Below are 19,332 nucleotides of genomic sequence, written 5' to 3' on the forward strand. Positions count from 1 at the left end.
GTATCCGTGTGTGTATTGCAGCAGGTCAGTTATTGTGTATGTGTGTGTGATTTAGAGGTTCCATCATAATAGGAAGTGATTTACGGTAAAGGCTGGAGCATTGCCCTGTCAGACACTGATATTGATCACAGCACTGCTGATGGAAAGCAAGCTACCCTCTCTGCTTATTTTCCTCTCTCCCTCCTACTTTGTTCCTCTCTTTCTGCCTCCACCTCGTTTAAAAATCTACCATTTATATTTCTTCTTCTCTAAACCTTTTCCTGTAATCTTGTTTCATTTCTGTTTCGCTCTGTCACTCTTTGAGACCATGGCTTGTTTTTAATCATTTACCGCAAAAACAGAAAGCCTGCAAACTTGTCACACACATACACACACACACATACACACACACACAATGATGCTGCCTGCTCATCACAGCAGAAATCCCTCCCCTACTGAGTAAAACATTACATCACAGGAATTCCCAAGTTTAGAGGATATTTTTCTGTAACGCCTGTAGGTCACCGCATGATGCATGGGCCAGTCATTGATATAAATGTGTCATACGCACATAGACACATGCATAAAACACAGACACAGACACACACACATTCATCAGCGCTTGATTTGATGCAGAGTCATTATTCATCTGTGTGACATAGTGTTCTTACAGCGTCCTTCTACATCATTTCTTAACTGGATGTGGTGGAGAAAATCCATCACAATATCGGCTGAGGGGAAACACTTAAGTGAAATCCCGTTTTAAGCTCAACCAAGAGTGAATGAGGCTCCAACCAGGCAGCTCTGGGCAACAGTTTGACATGTGTGGCTCTGAATAAGAATGAGAGACTCAGACCTGTGCAGTAGAGCATTCTACTGTGTGACGTTTATCTGTTTTCTCTAAAAATCCTTGTACTATGTGTAGAGCAGAAACTATTAGTTGATTAAGTGAGAAGCCAGTAGAAAGATAAAAGTAGTTAGCGCCAATTTCAATTAATCGTTCATTAGTTCAAAGTATTTTGTGTCACAAACACAAATTTAAAATATTCCCCAGTTCCAGCTTCTCTATTGTGAGGCATCGCTGCTTATATTTATATTATTTGATAGTAAACTGAATATTTTTAAGTTATTTACTGTTGATGACATCACCTTGAGCTTTATGAAATGGGTGCTTTTTACTATTCTCAAACATTTTATAAGCTAAACTGTTTAATGCTGAATTGATTAGTCAATTGGCAGAAATTTAATTGCCATCTTTTTGATAATTAATGTGAAATGTGAAGATTTGCTGATTTTCTAGGTGTTGTATCATTGTGAATTGAATTATTTTGAATTTTGGATCATTGGTTAGAAAAAAAAAGTGAGAAAAAAGCTGCAGGAAACTGTGATGGACATTTTTCATTATGTTCTGACATCTAATAGACTGAGTGGTTTATTGAAAAAATAATGAATAATAATGACAATAACAATGTAGTGACTGATGTAGTTGTGGGGATGTTTTGTTTTGTCTCACAGGTTGTGACTCTGCATGTGACTGTATTCCTGTCTCTGTCCCAGTCCCAGTTTTCCGTTCCTCATGGCAGCAGGTCTCTAGTTTCCCCCTTCTGTGTCTGATCGAGCGCACCCCAGATTCCTCCTCTCGCTGCCCTTCTCTCTCTCCTCTCTGTCCTCCACTAACGCACTCCTCTGTGAACTGATCCCCTCCTCGCTTGACAGTCATACCCATTTTGTTTACAGATAGCTTTCATTCCAGACAGAATAAACCCGGCTGATGTGTGTGTGGGTGCAGGAGTGGGATGTGTTTTAGCTGAATGGGCAAGCAGTGTTTTTTGGCTCCCAGTAACAAAACCTAGTTCTCACAGTTTGATCAATGAGCGACTCTGCCACTGTGTGTTTAATTGTGGCCATGAGCAAACAAGAGCAGCGTGTTTTTCAGGTTAAGTTGTCGGTCGTGTCTCTTATGCTACAGTACTTCATCATCATCATCGTCATCGTCCTTTTTGCGCAGCCCTTTGATATCTTTGCCTCAAGTCAGTGTTTGAGCCGTACGATGTGAATAATGGGTGAGTAGGGGTTTTGTTATAAAGTCATATATCTTTTGAAGTGGAAGCACATGTGCTTTTTGGACACATGTTGGTTGTTATATGTAGATTTATAGTTTAGTGTTGTTACTTTCAGATGTGAAATATTTACTTGGTTGTTATTATCTTTACATTTTTTTTTATATTTTCACCTGCCATTACATATGACAGGGTTTGTTTTATTGTTATGTATAAAAAAAATCTTCATTTTTATATTTTCCTAGACTATTCATTCATTCATTCATTCATTCATTCATTCACTATACCTGATTATCCTGTTCAGGGTCATGGGGGCTACCTATCCCAGCATGCTCTGCGTAATAGGCAGGGTAAACCCGTGAGAGGTTTCTATTCTAACACAGAATATGAACAGAGATATTTTGTTTAGACAATTACTGGTATTATGAAATTCGCCAAAATTAGCGTGTTGTACATTGACAATAATCAAGTATGTTAAAGTGTGCTTTCGTTGTCAGCTCTGTCATCGTATCGACACGAGCCACCTATCTGAAGTGTGTCTTTAGAGAGGAAGTCAGGAGGGGGTTGGTGGGTCATGGGGTCTTTGTCTTCCTCTCCATCTCAGCGGCTGGCAAATTACCATTCATGGGACTGGAGTGAGCTGAAAATGTGCTCAGGGTTGGGGGGTTGCCTCTTTTTTTTAATCATCCTCAACACACACTCACTCTCTCTCACACACATATCCCCCCCTCTCATTGCCCCCCAAACCCCTCCACGCCCACTCTCCATTCAGCCCTGCCCCTACTACCCCCTTACCCCGCCCCTCCCACCTGCTCTCACTGAATAATAGTTGGTGCTGTAAGATTCAAGAGGAGTGTGCACACTCGCGTGAACGTGTGTAATGGCTTCCGCGTCTTGACTGTTGGTTTTAACGTTTGAAGCAATTTGAAGACGTCACACTATGGTCGGGAAGTTATAATCAACATTTCTCTCTATTTTCTGTCAAAAAAACAAAATCGTCAGATTGGTTGGTCTCAGCCCTAAAATGGATGTTCAATACAATAAAACATGTTCCATCAGACAAAATGCTTTATAGACCTATATGTGAAACTAAAATCAATAAGTAGTTTGTAATGACAATTTATAAAAAAATATTGCACTTTGATGACATCATCACAGTACGATTCCACTAACAATTATTGGAGAATAAATTTGAATGAAATCTCAGTCCTAAATGTTGACTCAGCATGATTCTCTCAGCGACTATATTCATTATTTTTTCATCACATTAATTAGAAAAGCTAGTATTCCACTTCATAAGAAATGTATATATTCAACAACTTTACATAGTTTTTTTTTTAAATGCAAACACAGACTGGACATTAATATGCAAAACTAGATGTTACTCTGGTCAAAGATGTGGAATTGGGGGGATATAAGTAAAGAAGATAAAATATATGAATGAACGAAAAGAGGAAGTAGGAGAAAAGGAACAAAAAAGATGGAAGTATTGATGGATAATTCATAACTTTATATCAATGGTTTTGATAATAATAGTACAAATGCAAATCACACAGAGAGTCTCTGTACACTTTACAAGTCAATAAAAACAACAACAAAAGAAAGATATACACACATATACAGGTAATAATGTTAATATTACAACAAGGTTGAAATTAGTCAACAGAGATCATATAGTTGTAACAGGGTTGGGATAGCCACATGTCAAGGAGGAATAATAACATAACCAATAATAATAATAAAATAATATAAAAAAAATCATAATGTGCCTCCTCTATCCCTCCGATACTTACCTTCAGAGTGGATGAGAAAACAGGAAAGGGAGCAAAAGAAGGGGTGGGAGAGTTTGTGTTTCAGAGTGTAGATATTCATGTATGTAAGTGATGTGTGCAGAATGTGTGTATGTTTTGTGTGTGTTAGTGTCGATGTGTGGTGTTGGTTGTTAGACTAAGAAGACAGTAGTTGGACATATGATGGCAGGAAGTTGATAAGTGGTGATCAAGTTAAATCAAATTTATCTGTCTGTTTTATGGAGACAGTCGGTTTTTTCCATTGAGATATAATCTGCAAGGAAATTTGTCAAATATGTATAGAGTTTCTTGATTTTCAGTTAATTGGGATTGTTTTCTTGGAATAGTTAGAGCCAGGAGGAGTACACACTTTGTTGATTCATCTAGGGTGATTGATTATGAGTGACTGCTTGCCGAAACAGTTTCATCTGTGTGCAGCTCCAGGTGTCATGGATGTAGTTGTCACAGGTGTCCCGAGGGTATTGTAACCAGATTTCAGATTTAGTGAATCCAATTTTTAAAACCTTACACCCATTGAGATGAACTCTGTGAATGACTTTATATTTGTGATAAGTTGCATTTTTGCATGTTTTTTTACTCTGTGAGGAAAATATTCTTGCTTATTTCAGTCCAGAAGTCAATGCTGTTAGTGATAGACATGTTCCCATGTTATTGTTGGTAATGAAATTGATAAGTCGTGTTTTGATATTATTCGGTACATCTTAGAAAAATAAGTTTTGTTGCAGACCTGATGTCGACTAAAACAGATATTTGTGGAGGGTGATCAAGATTGATTTTGTTTTTGACTGTTGTTCATACAGAAGATTTGAGCTGAATGTATTCAAGAAAATGTTCTTCCCCAATACCATACTTCTGGACGAAATTGGCAAAAAAAAAATGTGTTATTGTGGAAGATATGACTTAAATGCATGGTTCATAAGTGGAAGTTGAATGTAGGGCTGCAACAATTATTTTTATTATCGATTAATTGGATGATTACTTTCTCGATTAATTGTTTCGTCTGGAAAATGTCAGTAAATATTGAAAAATAATAACTTCTTCAAATGTCTCTTTTTGTCCAACCAACAGCCCAAAGATATTCAGCTCAGTATCAAGTATGAGAAATAAAAGCATCATATTCCCACATTTGAGAAGCTGCAACCAGAAAATATTTGGTACTTTTCTTTCAGACAAACAATTATTTGATTATCAAAATAATAGTAATAATTATAGTTGCCTATTAATTTTCTGTCAACTAATCATTGCAGCTCTAGTTGAATGTATTTTTACTAAGAAGAAAATCAGGATTTTTACACATGAGGGACGACCTATAGAGGGTGAGAGAATGGAGTTTGTGATTTTGTGAAGTTTCATGCAGTCAGAGGTGTGTTTGGTTTGGCTCCATGAGGCGGGGATGGTTTTTGAGTTGGAGTAATGAATAGCAAATCTGAGATTTCAATTTAATTCCAAAGTTTTTGCCTGACTGAGTGGGACTGAGCCATTTGATTATGTATTGAATATGATCGGCAGTGAAGTAATGGAGAAAGTTTCAGAACTCTACATAGTTGTTGACGACATATAATAACAGGCGGTAAGATGGCAGCCAGGCGGAGCTGTTATGTTTGTGCTTCTGTGTATGTGAGAGAAATAATGGACATGTAAGTATATGATCTGTGTAATTTTGTATTCATACAGTGTTTAGGTATGTATGTATGACAGTGTATAAGTACAGACGGAGAGGAGAACAGGTGGTCAGGTCCACTTGGGACTAGAGAAGTTTCATAACCTCTCCAGTGTTATGAAATGAGTCGCTGCAGCAGCATAAAGAGAAGAGAGCTTCTCCCTCTCCTCGTGTGCGATGTTGACACTGACAGACATTCGGTGTATTATTATTTCTACTACTGTGTCGTGTCAGCTTCCCTGCATGCAGACACATTCTTTATGCTAATGCAGAGGGTCAATTACAGGCACCGCTAAATGCATTATTCATCTTTGTGAAGGGAGGGTGCATGTGTGCAATCAGGACGGCAGCGTTAGTGTGGTGGGGGTGGAGGGGATAGAGTGCTGATATAACCAAGGGGTCCCTCCAACTGCCGATTTTAGGCAAGAAGCTAACCAAACATCCCATGGCTCGGTGGTTTGATGAATGTGTGCATATGTGTTGGCGCGTCTGTGCATGGCCAGGCATGTGTATGTATGTGTGTGTGTGTGAGAGAGAGAAATAGCATTGCAGTCATCAATAAGCCGTGAACCCTGAAAAAGCTCCTGCTGCTGCTGAGTCTTTGTGTGTAACGTCTTGTTGGGGCTCAGGTGCAGAAGAAACACGTGAAGTGTTGTCTTAATTAGACATAACAAGAATGGATTGAAAGAAATGAGGCTCCAACAAAAAAAGGGAGGATCAATACTAAAGAGGAGGAATATAAGGAAAATATAGGCCAAACAAAGAAAGCCAAATTACTTATCTGTTTCTTTGTTTTAATTCATGTTGGTGAATTTAAATTGAGTTTGAGGTTTTGAGGTCACCTTTAAAAGCACGATAATTTGCATAATTTTGCCTTGATTCTTTGTATTTTCATTTTCTGTACACCAAGCAGCTGCTTAATAACTGTGGGTAGATACTCAATGACCACACATGTAAACTGTAGTCAGTGCTGGATGTGTCAGACAGACACTGTGATTATCTGTCAATAAAAATGACTAGCATCTGATTTGAGCTGACAAAAAGAATCAACTTCTGTGTTAAAACTTGCAAACCTATATGTCAGTAAGACATCCTACTGTAGGTGGAAATTTGATGAACTCAATGTTTTTTTGTAGGTTTAATGCCCTTGTATAGGACAGCAAACAGGGAGGCTGGTTTTGGAAACATTTGCACTGTTTAGTGCAATTTCTAAGTTTTATTTTAATGATATGATCAATGTTCCTCATTACAAAGACGCACAAGAGTTCCTGAATAATTTAACAACACTATTATGTTAACTTCTCTTCCGAGAAATCTTTTTTGCCCCATCAGATTGGTATGGCAGGTGGCTCTAAATACTACAAGACCCATGAGCCTCATCTATAGCTACTTCCAGTTAGAGGCGAGAATGAGAGCTGCAGCAAAAAGGTGCTTTGTTGTTTCAAACGCAGTGCCGCAGTCCTAGAAACTGACCTATTAGTTTTGCGAGGAGCAGAATTTTAAGCTCTGTGATTTGAGGTTTCGTCATAGTTGACTTCTCTTCAATGTTTTTATGTATATAGCCTTGTACCTTTGATTTTTTTTGTAAGAACCTGGTATTTTCTAACATAGTCTGGGTTACATGTCAATCCAAGCATTGCAGCACAAGTGCTCTAACTGCCCGTCACCTAATATTGTCTATGCAGAAAAATAACGGGTTTTACTTCTGGAAACCTGGGTGTCCAAAATATCTCCTCCCACTTCACAAATTTATTAAGCAGCATAGTTTTTTTCCCCGCTGTGAATATCAATTTGGAAGTTTTACTACTCAATAATCTCCAACACAGAAACCAAGTCTCCTGGACAATTTAACAATAATCTCTTGTTCACTTGCAGGACAGATAAGTGCATCAGAAAGCCATTCAGCTGATGGCCTTTTCATGTTTACCTCTCAACTTTGCGGATGTCTGACTTTGAGTGGAGTTTGTGACTTTGGGCATCTGATCTCTAAAATGTGTGTAGGTGTCCGGCTGCCATGGACCGTGAAAGGTGCTGATGCTTTGCTGTTATTGGTGTGTGTCCTGGCACTGTGCGTGTGTGTGTGCTGCTTGTACCTACATGTGCATGCAGCCTTACACATCCACACATATATGATTAAACTCTCTCTCGTGTCCCATTCTACAGTCATTTATCATCCACCCGTGTCTCCCTCCCTGCTTCCTGACATTGCTTGCATCCCAACTCTGCTCTTCTCCGCCTTTTCCACCTCCATCTCTGTCTCTTCTTCTCTGTTCTCAGGTCTGTAATTTATTGCAGAGAGGTGTGATCTGATTTACTGCGAACTTAATGAGAAAACACAGAGAGGGAAGTGTGTGTGTGTGTGAGAGAGAGAGAGAGAGAGAGAGGGAGAGAAGAAAAGAAAGAGAGGTTGAGAGAGAAATAGTTAAGGATGGAGAGAAAGATAAACTGAAGAGGAGAGATGGAGGGAGATGTGTGAATGTCCTTCATGCACCCTTGAGTCTTGGTGGGTGGGTTGAGTAAGTGTAGGAGATAGGGAGAGATAGTGTTAGAGTATGTGCATGCTTGGGGGAGGTAGGCACTTGAAAGAAAAAGAAAAGAGTCTCCTCTCCTCTCCTCCTACTTTCTTCTTCTTCTTCTTCCTCTATTGCCTCAAGCAGGGCTCCTCGCTCTGATCAGTGTGTCGTGTCGTCTGGTCACACACATATGCACACACTTAAGCTTGTAGCTTTACATAGCGATCACATTGGGAATTGTGTTTGTGAGTTTGTATGTGTGTTTTGAGCTAATGCTCACAAACAGTATATTACTGAGCATGTTTGCCAAGTGGCTCTGCGTTACAGCTATATATATATATATATATATATATATATATATATATATATATATATATATATATATAGTATATATATATACAGTATATACAGCTGTAAGGGAGTGAGTGCATGTTTGTGTGTAGCTGAGTGTGTTGTAGAGTTTCTCGTGTGTGTGAGGAAGGTGGATACAGAGTGATTTTATAGAGGTGAGCAGGGTTAATTTAGAAGAACAAATACTAGCAGGGATGTTAGCAGTGACAGTGTGTAAATGTGTGTTTATCTCTTTTAGGGGAGTGTGTGTGTAAGAGATGTGTCAGACTTCAGAGGCCTTGCAGGGCTTCTACAGGAATTTCTGAGAACGGAAACAGCATTAGATTAAGATTTAAAGGATAGGTTCACATTTTTTTCAATTCTCTCTTAAAGTAATACCCACATGCCCTTATGTACATTGAAGCAGTTTTTGGTTGCTGCAGGAATTTTTCCTCTCTATACTGCCCATGAAGAGATCCCTTTATAGTGCATTTCCAGTGTTAGAGTTGAAGGACAAAATCCACAGTCCCTCTTTGCAAAAATGCTAACTTGACACAGTTAGCAGAGTTAGCCAGATCAAGCGAGTGTCTTCCTCAAAGTTGCAGTCTGTTTTAGCAAAAAATATCCTCTTTGTGCCATAATTTTTTACCATAATTTTGAAAAATACCCATTTGGTTTGTCTAACTCAGAAGGCTCATAATAACTTCAGCTGAACTTAAGAATGAATTAGAATGACTGTGGATTTTTCTCCCTATCTCTTGCGTTGGGATTGTGTTCAGAGGGGATTTCTTCAAGGCCAGGATGGACAGGAAAAACAATTAGAATGACCAAAAACTGTTTTACTGTGTGTATGCGAGTATTGTTTTAAGGAGAGTCTGCAGCCATGTTAACAGCTACGTGAGGCGGGTCTGCTTTGAGCTAAATGCTAACATCAACATGTTAACATGCTCACAATGACCGTGCTAATCATGCTGATGTTCAGGAGGTATAATATTTACTATGTTCAACATCTTAGTTTAGCATGTTTACGTTCTAACAGTTGCTAATTAGTAATAAACACAAAGTACAGCTAATATTTGATCATAAATCAAAGTATTGGACAAATTAAGATTTTGACCTGATGATGTCACTAGATAAAAAGTAGAGGAATCATCAAATTTATTATAAGTCATCCTGACGGGCATATGAATGTCCAAATGTCATAGTGGTGCTACAGGAAAAGTCAGAGGATCACCAAAGTCATTGGGATTCATCATCTGAGCACCATGAATGTTTGTACAGAATTTCATGGGAATCCATCCAATAGTTGAGTTATTTCAGTATGGACTGAAGTCGTAGAGCACCCAATCGACAGACATAGAGCCATGATGGTAGCATGGTCAAAAATGTTAATCTATACTTTAAAGGCAGGATTTGTGTCAGTGGACTTTGCCGGATGTCAAACATCGAATCACCAGTTCCCCCTTTTTTGCCCCATCATTCTTTCTCTTTCTTCCAATCTTGTTATATTCCTTTATTTCACTTCCTGTCTCCACTATTCGTCTATTTCCCCTTTCTTCTGTCGAGCTGTCTCACTTGGTATGGAGGATTAGTGGAGACAAAGAGAGATCCAGGAGCCGGCTCTCGCTGAAGACAGTGACAGGAGGAAGACTGTTGTTCTCTCAGCAGGAAAAGATACTAATGCCTCTTTAAAGCCCATTGTCTCTCATAGATTACTCCTTTTCCCTCCGTCACGCTGAATAAAAATCAATCGAAAGTATGGTTTACTGTCAAGAGATTAGCCATTTAACAAAATGTACAACTGTACAAAATCTGATGGAGATATTAGATAGATTGAGAGGACACATATTGATGCACGTAAGGGCATAAAGTAAAGTTACCAAAAAGAAATGAACTTAACAGCTGAACATGAAAAGAAAACAAGGTATGATTACTTGGTCCCAAGTGTACAGGGCTCCAAATGTCTGTCTCTCTGTCTCTATTAACCCTGTTTACACAGCATGGAGTTCACTAACAGTCCACATGTTGTCACAGATACAGATCTGCATGTTCTCCTTAGAGCCCACAACATCCCTTGCCACTGCATAATTCAGGAGTCAACTCTATTTGGCCTGTATGTTGCGTGCTATAGAACCTGCTGCATAATGGACTGAAAACTGCAGAAAGCTGCTTCTAAACAAGACTGAACAGGAATATGAGCTTACTTTCTCGCTCTTAGCTTGTCTTTTATATTCTGTTAGCATCAATATTTCTTGTTTGTGAGCATCAGTATTCCCTGTGCAATAAGAGGACGGATCCCTGTGAGCACGCTGGTGGAATTGCATGTCTGATAAGTGATTGGAGAGTGAATGAATTATAGCCTGGAGACCTTTAATGAGGCCTCAGTGGGAGGGAGGGTGAGGCACGGATTCGGGTGGTGGGGGGCGGTGGTGGTGGGCAGGTGAGAGCAGCTGCAGCTTTCCCTAAAGAGAAACCTCCTCCCCCGCTTTCTCTTCTCTCCTTCACTCCTTTTCACATCTTTATTTCTCTTATCCACCTTTCCATGTTGCTGCATCCCTCCCCCTACCCCCCATGCTTTCTCCGCTGCACTTATCCTTTCTCCTGTCTGGCTCTCTCTTTCCCTCAGCACTCCCCCATCCTCATTACAGACGCCTGACACAGCACATGTTCAGTCCTTTGTGTAGCGGTGCCCTTTTATTACCAGGTTAAATGGCAAATCCATATATGGAGCAGAAGTCCATTTGATGACTGCAGTGCCCATGTGCAGATGTGTATGGATGTATGGATGCGTTTGATTAATTTTGAAGCTTCATATATATATATATATATATATATATATATATATATATATTTGTGCATTTGCTTATGTTTGTGTGCTTTGGGATGTTGAGTGTATTAAGAAGAGTCTTTGAAAGCAGCTAGATTGGCTCGTGTGAAAGCAGTGAAAAGCCTGGTACCTCAACACTTGTGCCAATTCGTGCACACACACATAAACATTGGTCCTGCCAATCTAGCCTTTTTGTGCTCCTTTTTCATCCCAGTGCCATGGCGGTGCCTGGCGACACAGACCGTGAGAGGAATTTTAGACCACACGGAAAACTTTAGTTTATGTGTGCGTGTGTGTGTGTGTTTGTGTGTGTGTGTGTGTGTGTGTGTGTGTGTGTGTGTACGATTCACCTCAGGAGATCGAACTGGGTTGCCACAGCAGATGTCATTGCCCAGAGCAACTTGCAACAAAATGCTTAAAAGGGAGGATAAAGTTTGATATGACTGACAGCCAGACGGACTCGGTGCACTCAGTCGGTTTTCACCTCCTGAAGACCCACTTAATAAAATTGAATAAGTCTTTTCAGTGCAACATTTTCCCAGCTGGTTTAGTGTATGTGTGTGTGTGTGTGTGTGTGTGTGTGTGTGTGTGTGTGTGTGTGTGTGTGTGTGTGTGTCTGGGCTGGCCGACATTAAAGGGGAGAGAAAGTGAGATAGGGATGTGATTACTATGTTTTAAGTTGGCTATGAAGTGTTGTAAGCTGAAGTGGAGGGTGTCTGTGGATCCACCTCTGAAATCTCCTCTAGGCCTGATTGACAGCTGGACGCCATCTCGCTAGACAGATGTTGCCGTGGCGGGGGAACCAAGAAAACTCTCAGAGTATTTATAAAAAGCAATGAACTGAGAATGAGAGTAACAGACACCAAACAGAAAATTAGATGAAAAGAGATGTGGGTACTTTTCGCTTCATCTCCGTTTCATCCACACATCTGGTTCCCTTAAGTGCCAGATGCTACACAAATATGCGTGACATGAGATCATAAATCTGTTACTTTAAAGTCTTGAATATTGTGATGATGACGTGATAAGTCATTACATTTTGTGTGTACAATTGCCTCTGTTTCCATTTTCCTTCTTTGTGTTTTTTCTTGTTAATGAAATCCTCAGCTTCGTTGTATAAACCACCTCCCTCTGATCATCATTTATGTTGAAAGTTTGCAGCGTTTTCGTCTGCAGGGAGATGGATCACATGCAAACAGCAGCATGAGCATTAGCCTGTGTGTGTATTTCTGTTTGTTTATATATCAAAGTGAAACTACAAAGACGTCTCTCACAGCCGTGCATTTATATCTATATTGTACCCATGTTAACGGGAAGAGGGGGGTACTGTATGTGTGTCTACATCAGTGTGTGCGTCAGTATGGGGGATGGGGTCGCGCCGAACAGCGTGAGCAAGAGGCTGAGTTTGCGTCTTTGTCTGTCAAATAAATTATTTAAATCCCATAACAATTAAAGCTGAAATCTGTTATCGGCGTCCTCCATTAGAGGCCCGTGTGTCTGCCTTGCTGCTTCAGTATGCTTCTCGCTTGCTCCCCCCGTCTGAGCTCAGCGTGGGGCCGGATAAAGATCACAAGCTCTGAATCTTAAACACACAACCCAGCAGAACAAAGGCTAACAGCGCGACTGTGACCCAGGGACTCACACACACACACACACACCGAACATCTTCATCACAGGAGCGTATGAATATTTTGACAGCGGTTCTTTTTGATGCAAAATGTTGATAAAATGTTTCTCGAGAGCCACGTGTGTTTAATTTGTATGACGGAGGTTAGTTGTCAGTCTGAGGTTGGAGGGTGTGAAGTGTGTAGAATGGGGATTGCCTGTTTTTTAAGCATACAATAGATGTTCCAGGGTTTTTTCAGGAAGGAGTGTATGATGGGATATCTGTTAGAGCTCTGTATTCACACCTTGTCCCCCCCCCCCCCTCTTTAACGTTTGCAGCCTCTCTTCCTTTCTCTCTCGTTATTCCCCCCTTGGCGGTCATTCCCTCCCCCTTTCCATTTTATCTCACTCTCTCTCCTCTTTCCCTGCATGTTTTTTATTGCCATAGCAAACTGCCCATTAGTCTTAGAAAGGAGCCTCCTTCCTGTGCGTGCCTGTGTGTGCTGATGTCAGGGGTTTCATTCGATTGATATACTGTGTATCATTTTTGAAAAACTTTAGCCTCCTGAAAGAAAGCAGTTATTTGAAAAAACAAAATTTATCACCATTCTCACCATAAGTAACTGATTTTTCTTTACTTTCTACACTGCAGTTGGTCCTTTTGTCAGGATATCCCCATTTTTAAATTGCCGGATATAGAAATGAAACTATTAACACCTTGAGACTATTTAAACACCCTGATATGCAGCAGTATCAAGATGTTACCTGCAAGAGGTTGACAAAAATACATAAACACTTGATGAAAAATAACTTGAAGTATCTGTTTCAAAGCTAAAAAGATGAATATTAGTTTGCATGCCAGTAAACATGCAACCTAATAGAGCCACCTTGACTAATTTTATATATATTTACATAGTTCTACATAGAGCTGTTTGGAGCTCGTCTCATGTCAAAAGTTAAACTAAACTATCAAACTTAGCTGTAATGTAATGTAACAAACATTTAGGGTATAAAAACTACTATAGCCTGAAAGGATGGATGCTTTGTATAGCACATTTCTCCATGTTATATTTTTTTTTATCAACTCTATGTACTCTTGTATAGGTAACTAATCAGTCACTGAGAACCAAGTTTTCAGTTTAATGTGTTCAAAAATTTCTGTTACTTTTCTCTTTTCTTGTGTGGATCTTACCCACACCAACTAAAAATTAAAATTAAAATTAAAATAAAATTAAGATGTGATCTTTAAGCATTTTGCTAAAAAGAGAAGGATTATTAAAAATAACCAGCACTATAATATCAAAACACTGAACACTGTCTTCTTTCCTTATAAATTATTTATTGTTGGATTTATTTGTTTTTTCCTATTATTGCATTTTTTTCCCTAATATTTTTCTCCATAAATACTCACTAGAGCACCCAATGTATATTAATCCACAACGGCAGATAGTCCCAAACAAATGCACCATTGCAGAATGACATCGTGGATACAAGTGGCTGTGAGTTTCCTCCGGAGGGTGGCTGGGCTCAGCCTGAGAGATAGGGTGAGGAGCCGCTGCTCCTTCGCATTGAAAGGAGCCAGCTGAGGTGGTTTTGGCACCTGAATAGGATGCCTCCTGGACACCTCTTGCTGGAGGTGTTTCAGGCATGGTAGGAGTACTGGTAAGAGACCCCGGGACAAACCCACAACACACCGGAGGGACTACATAGCTCTTCTGGCCTGGGAATGCCTTGGGATCCCCTGGGAGGAGATGGAAGGTGTTGCCTGGGTGAAGGATGTCTGGGTTTCCTTACTCAGTCTGATGCCACTGCCACCTGGTCCCAGATCAGTGGCAGAAAATGGATGCATGGATGGACTCCAGCTTGAGTAAAAAACTACAGTGCCCCACTAGTTTAAAAAATAAAACTAAACATTTGTGATGCATTTTTAAAGATTTATATCTTCAGTGGCGACCAGTGGGCATGGGACAAACAGGATAGGACACTCAGAAAGTGAAAGACGGACTAATTTATTGTTGGCTTTGGACTTTTCATTACACTTATAATCATCTCTTGAGGGCGGGCATTTTTTATATAATCTTAATTAATTCAGTGATATGATCTTTATTATTATATTGAGTGTGTAATTTACACATTTGCATTGTTTGGTAAAACATAATTTTCTTCACATTTCACCTACATTTTCCATCCTTCACTGTGTCTTCAAACACTTAATGTGACATTGAAAAAGAGTCTTGTTTGTGTGGTGAAAATCCGTCCCATCTACAGGAAGTTGACAGGAGTTGATTGACGGCTCTCTGGTTTAGTGTGGCAAGTGGTCTGTTCAGATAGCGCACACTGTTTCAGTTATACATTTTTGTGTCGAGTCCTGACTGATAAATGCTTATCTCTCCAGGTCCACTTGTGTCTCCAGGTGCAAAGTTGGCTGCATTTGTTCTCAGCATTTGCATAGTGTGTGCGAGTGTTTGTGTGTATCAGAGCCTCAGGTTACTGTTGACTCTAAAGAAATAAAAGCACACTCCTACGCTTCCCTATGTTATGTATGCATGAATGTGTGTGTGTGTGTGTGTGTGTGTTCAGGGCACCTATTTGTGAGATAAGACATACAACAACAACAATAACTGTATTATATTTTGAAATAAGCTGAAGAGAAGACAAATCCCCATTCATATGCCGCATTCCTTTGTGTGTGTGTGTGTGTGTGTGTGTGTGTGTGTGTGTGTGTGTGTGTGTGTGTGTGTGTGTATGTGTGTGTGTATGTGTGTGCGCACACTACACCTCATACATCTCTGTCTCAGATTGGGCCTGCAGTGTGTATCTCCATTGGGATTCTTGGGTCCAGCTTGGCTGAGAGAGCACACGCAGACTGATTTCCTCTTACTTATGCCACTCTTTCTCTTCCCTACTCTCTCAATTTATTTCCTGCCTCTTTCCTCTTCTGCCTGAGCTGCTTCTTTTACTCCTAACTGACCTTCACTTGTCCTTCACTCCACTGATAGACACACACACTCCAGACATTTGCTAGAAGGCTGGATTTGTATAATTGTGTTTGTGTGAGTTTGCGTGCTGGAAATAGCCTCGTCCCTGTACGATGGTCATAATTAGCCAAGCTGATTCTCTGAAGCTCTGTGCTGCCAAGACGGAATACAGTCATTCTATAAAATACAAGCATGCTTGTAAACTGAGTGACACTTGAATGAAAATCACAAATTTTCAAACTTTTCTTCTCTTTTTGTCTTCTCTGTTCCCAGTGATCTGCTGTCGTCGGGGTACGTGGAGAGGCATTTGTCAGAGAAAGGCAAGACTGTCGTCACCAATGTAAGATTCTGCAAATCATCCCTCCTGATGCTCACTCACACTATTAGACTCTGTGCACTTAGAATGGAAACCACATTGTTATTATATTGCCCAGGTCTTGAAATTAAAGGAAAATTCTGGTTTATTTCAACCTGACGTATTTTCCGTAGATGTGGCCATTGTGACTCAACGGGTCATGCTAACTTCAGACTTTCCACCTCCGTTGTAGAGATTCAGCGAAATGAGGACTCGTGCAAAACACCTATATGAGATCAAGCTACAGGAGCCTCCTACAGCTCTCCAAAAATACATGATGTTTATATGAATCATTTCAAATACTTGTCTCTGAGTCCGACTGAAAGTAAACACAGAAAATAGCTGCATGAAAGGTCAACTTGCTGGTTGATCTAATGATTTGTTTACCTTTGTGAGGCTGACTTTCACTTTTGTTATACTGTCTTTAAGGGAAACTCTAAAAGCTAAGTGCAATGGGAACTCTGGCCCTGTTTGGGACTGTCTCATCCATTATGTGGGATACAGTCCCAACCTACCCCGTAGAAAAGCTCCAGGAAGTGACTGTGTGCTGCTCTTTAACGGAGATGGAGCGGTTAACCAGACGTACATTTTGCGGAACCAACCTGTTAATCTTCATCCTTCAGGTCTTTGCTCTTGTAAAACTTAAAAGTACATTTTGAAAACATTTAGATAATGCATAAATCGCACCTTTGTGTCACTTATCTAAGTTTGTTTTCGAGTGCAGAATTGACTCATTTTTGCCTCTTGTGGCTGTTGGGGGGAAGAACACCCACTATGACCATGGACGTCAACTACATCAAGTATAATGAGCCCATTATGGTTTGGTGCACCAGAATAAGGCGAAGAAGACACTGCACTCTACAACTTACTTTTCAGTTTTACAAAAGAGATGACTTTAAAGATGGGGGTTAACTGTTTAAAATTTATTAAGTTAACTTGTTTAACCACCTCGCCCCCGTTCACACAGTCGCTTACCGGAGCTTTTCTATGGGAGAGTTCGGGGCTGTCTCCCACACTGTGGATGGGACAGTCCTGAACGAGGCTATGGGAACACAGTGCTAACATGTTCAGCATAACAGCTTTATTATTTTACAATATGTCAGTCTTATGTGTACAGATTGTTATGCTGCCCCCAAGTCGCAGAAAAGTCAATCAATGCAAGTATAAGAAAAACAACTGCCCAACAAGTGGAAAGGTCACTTGCTGTAATTCTGCCTCTTCCTGCTGTTTCAAGCTGCCAGGCAAAGGAAAAATAAACAGAGCCCCTACAGCAGCATCACTTTTACCTTGGATGCACCATTTGTTGACCACCAGCTCATGTTTCCTAATTTTATTGAGATTGAGATGTGGGCAGACTTTAGATAATGAGAACCCCTCTTAATGTCAAATATGAATGCAAAGGCCGATCAGATGTCTTTATCCAGATACAGATCACATACTATACCACCACTTCACGCCAGTAACAGATGTTTAATGTCTTGTAAAATATCTGATTCCAAAAAGCAAAGGGGCTGAATCAGCTCCACTGAAGATTTGCCGTGCTGTGTATTAGTACAGCTGTAATTTCCTGTTGACCCTGCAGGTTCTGAGCCTTTTATATGTTAATCAATGTGTTCATTTGCACAAAGAGACATCACACACCATCCAGCCATCCAGTCTTTGTTCAGTTTCGATTTCAGTGGAGCTGTGGCTGTGGCCTAAAACTTCAACTAATGTGAGATTAATATTGCAGTGATAATCCTCTAGAATCTGGACTTCCATTACAGGACACCCACTGAGGCGTCGTGTTACATCACATAAGTGGGGGGATCATAATGGTCAGGATTTACTCAGCTAAGCAGCAGATTAGTGAGATATTAAATACTTTACAGAGAATGATCCAAATTATCACACCACATATTATATGATGTGGTCACTTGTAATTATAGTACTTATTATAAAGTAATCTGTCTTTGAATTAACTCACCTTGTGGATGAACATCCAGAATGTCTGCAGTTTTCTGTCATCATAGTTTCCTTTTTGAATAGTGGAGAGAATAAGAGACTCTTCATTAATGGCAACTGTTCCTGCGACAAGTCCCTGTTTGCTTATGTAGTACACAGATAGTACCAGTGGTACAAACTGTAAGATGAAGTAGCAGTTAGAGCTTTCCATTCACAGTTAAAGTTCAAATCTGAAGTCCTTGTTCAGCACAGAAAACCCTCCAAAGTTTAGCCAACGTTAATGTGATGCAACAGCAGTCTATACTCATGTTTTTGAGTCCTTATTGTAAAAATTGACAGCATTTTTTATTGCTAAAATAAGCCAGAGTAGAGAAATGAGGAATAAGGAAAGATTGCACCCAATTCAGCAGTAAAAATTCTGAAAACGCCTTTACTTTACTTCTTGAGACTGCTATAGGACTATTTTGGCTCAAATATAGAGTGCTTTTTTTGTGCTGAACAAAGATTGTGTCAATTGCACTGAACTGTAGAGGGAAAGCTGGAGCTTTATGTCCAGTAAAGATAAAGGTTTTGGCTCTTACCTATTGTGCAAGGAGTTGGCGATGTGGATAATTCCTCTATCACAGAACTGCCACGTTGATATAGATTGTTACATAATACATTTCCTAGAAAGTAAGTTGACAAATTGACAGGAAGCTGCTAATCCAATTCAATTCAATTCAATTTTATTCATATAGCGCCAAATCATAACAAAAGTTATCTCAGGGTGCTTTTCACATGGAGCAGGTCAAGATCGTACTCTTTAATTTAGAGAGACCCAACAATTCCCCCATGAGCAAACACTTCAATACCTAAAAATTCAAGGTATTTCATCACAGTGATGCAAAAATTGTATAAAATCACATGTCAAAAAGCAATCCTGCTCATTGATTTGCAACACTACCCTCAATGTTAAAAGAACAGATACTGGTATAAACAGTATGGCAAAATATTGGGTTGCCCAATGACTTGTAAGAAGGGACAGACTTATCAAGTGCTGCATCAAGTGTAAATACACTTTCTGTCTCATGAATAGTAAACTATGGTGTACGTTTGTGTAATTTCCATGTCTGTTTTCGTATCTCATTAACTCGCTCAAACTTTCACAGACATTCAGAGGGCAGAGTGTCCTACTTGTTTACCAAGTGTCTGACCCTGACCTTTTCATTGTGCATTGTGTTGTCCAGATTAGATGATTAATTACTCCTATATGGGTCTTAGGAGATCACAG

General features: G+C 39.9%; 1 protein-coding gene across 2 annotated transcripts in view; it reads left to right on the forward strand.

Annotated features, from left to right (window-relative positions):
• adam22 (ADAM metallopeptidase domain 22) overlaps positions 1-19,332 on the forward strand; it is a 69,669-nt gene that overhangs the window by 5,913 nt on the left and 44,424 nt on the right. For both annotated transcript variants that reach the window (XM_044358901.1, XM_044358902.1), the window contains exon 4: positions 16,037-16,103. In XM_044358901.1, coding sequence (XP_044214836.1) covers positions 16,037-16,103 — 67 coding nt within the window. The remainder of the gene's footprint in view (positions 1-16,036; positions 16,104-19,332) is intronic.

This window comes from Thunnus albacares, chromosome 8 (assembly GCF_914725855.1).
Source record: "Thunnus albacares chromosome 8, fThuAlb1.1, whole genome shotgun sequence".
NCBI classification, from domain to species: domain Eukaryota; kingdom Metazoa; phylum Chordata; class Actinopteri; order Scombriformes; family Scombridae; genus Thunnus; species Thunnus albacares.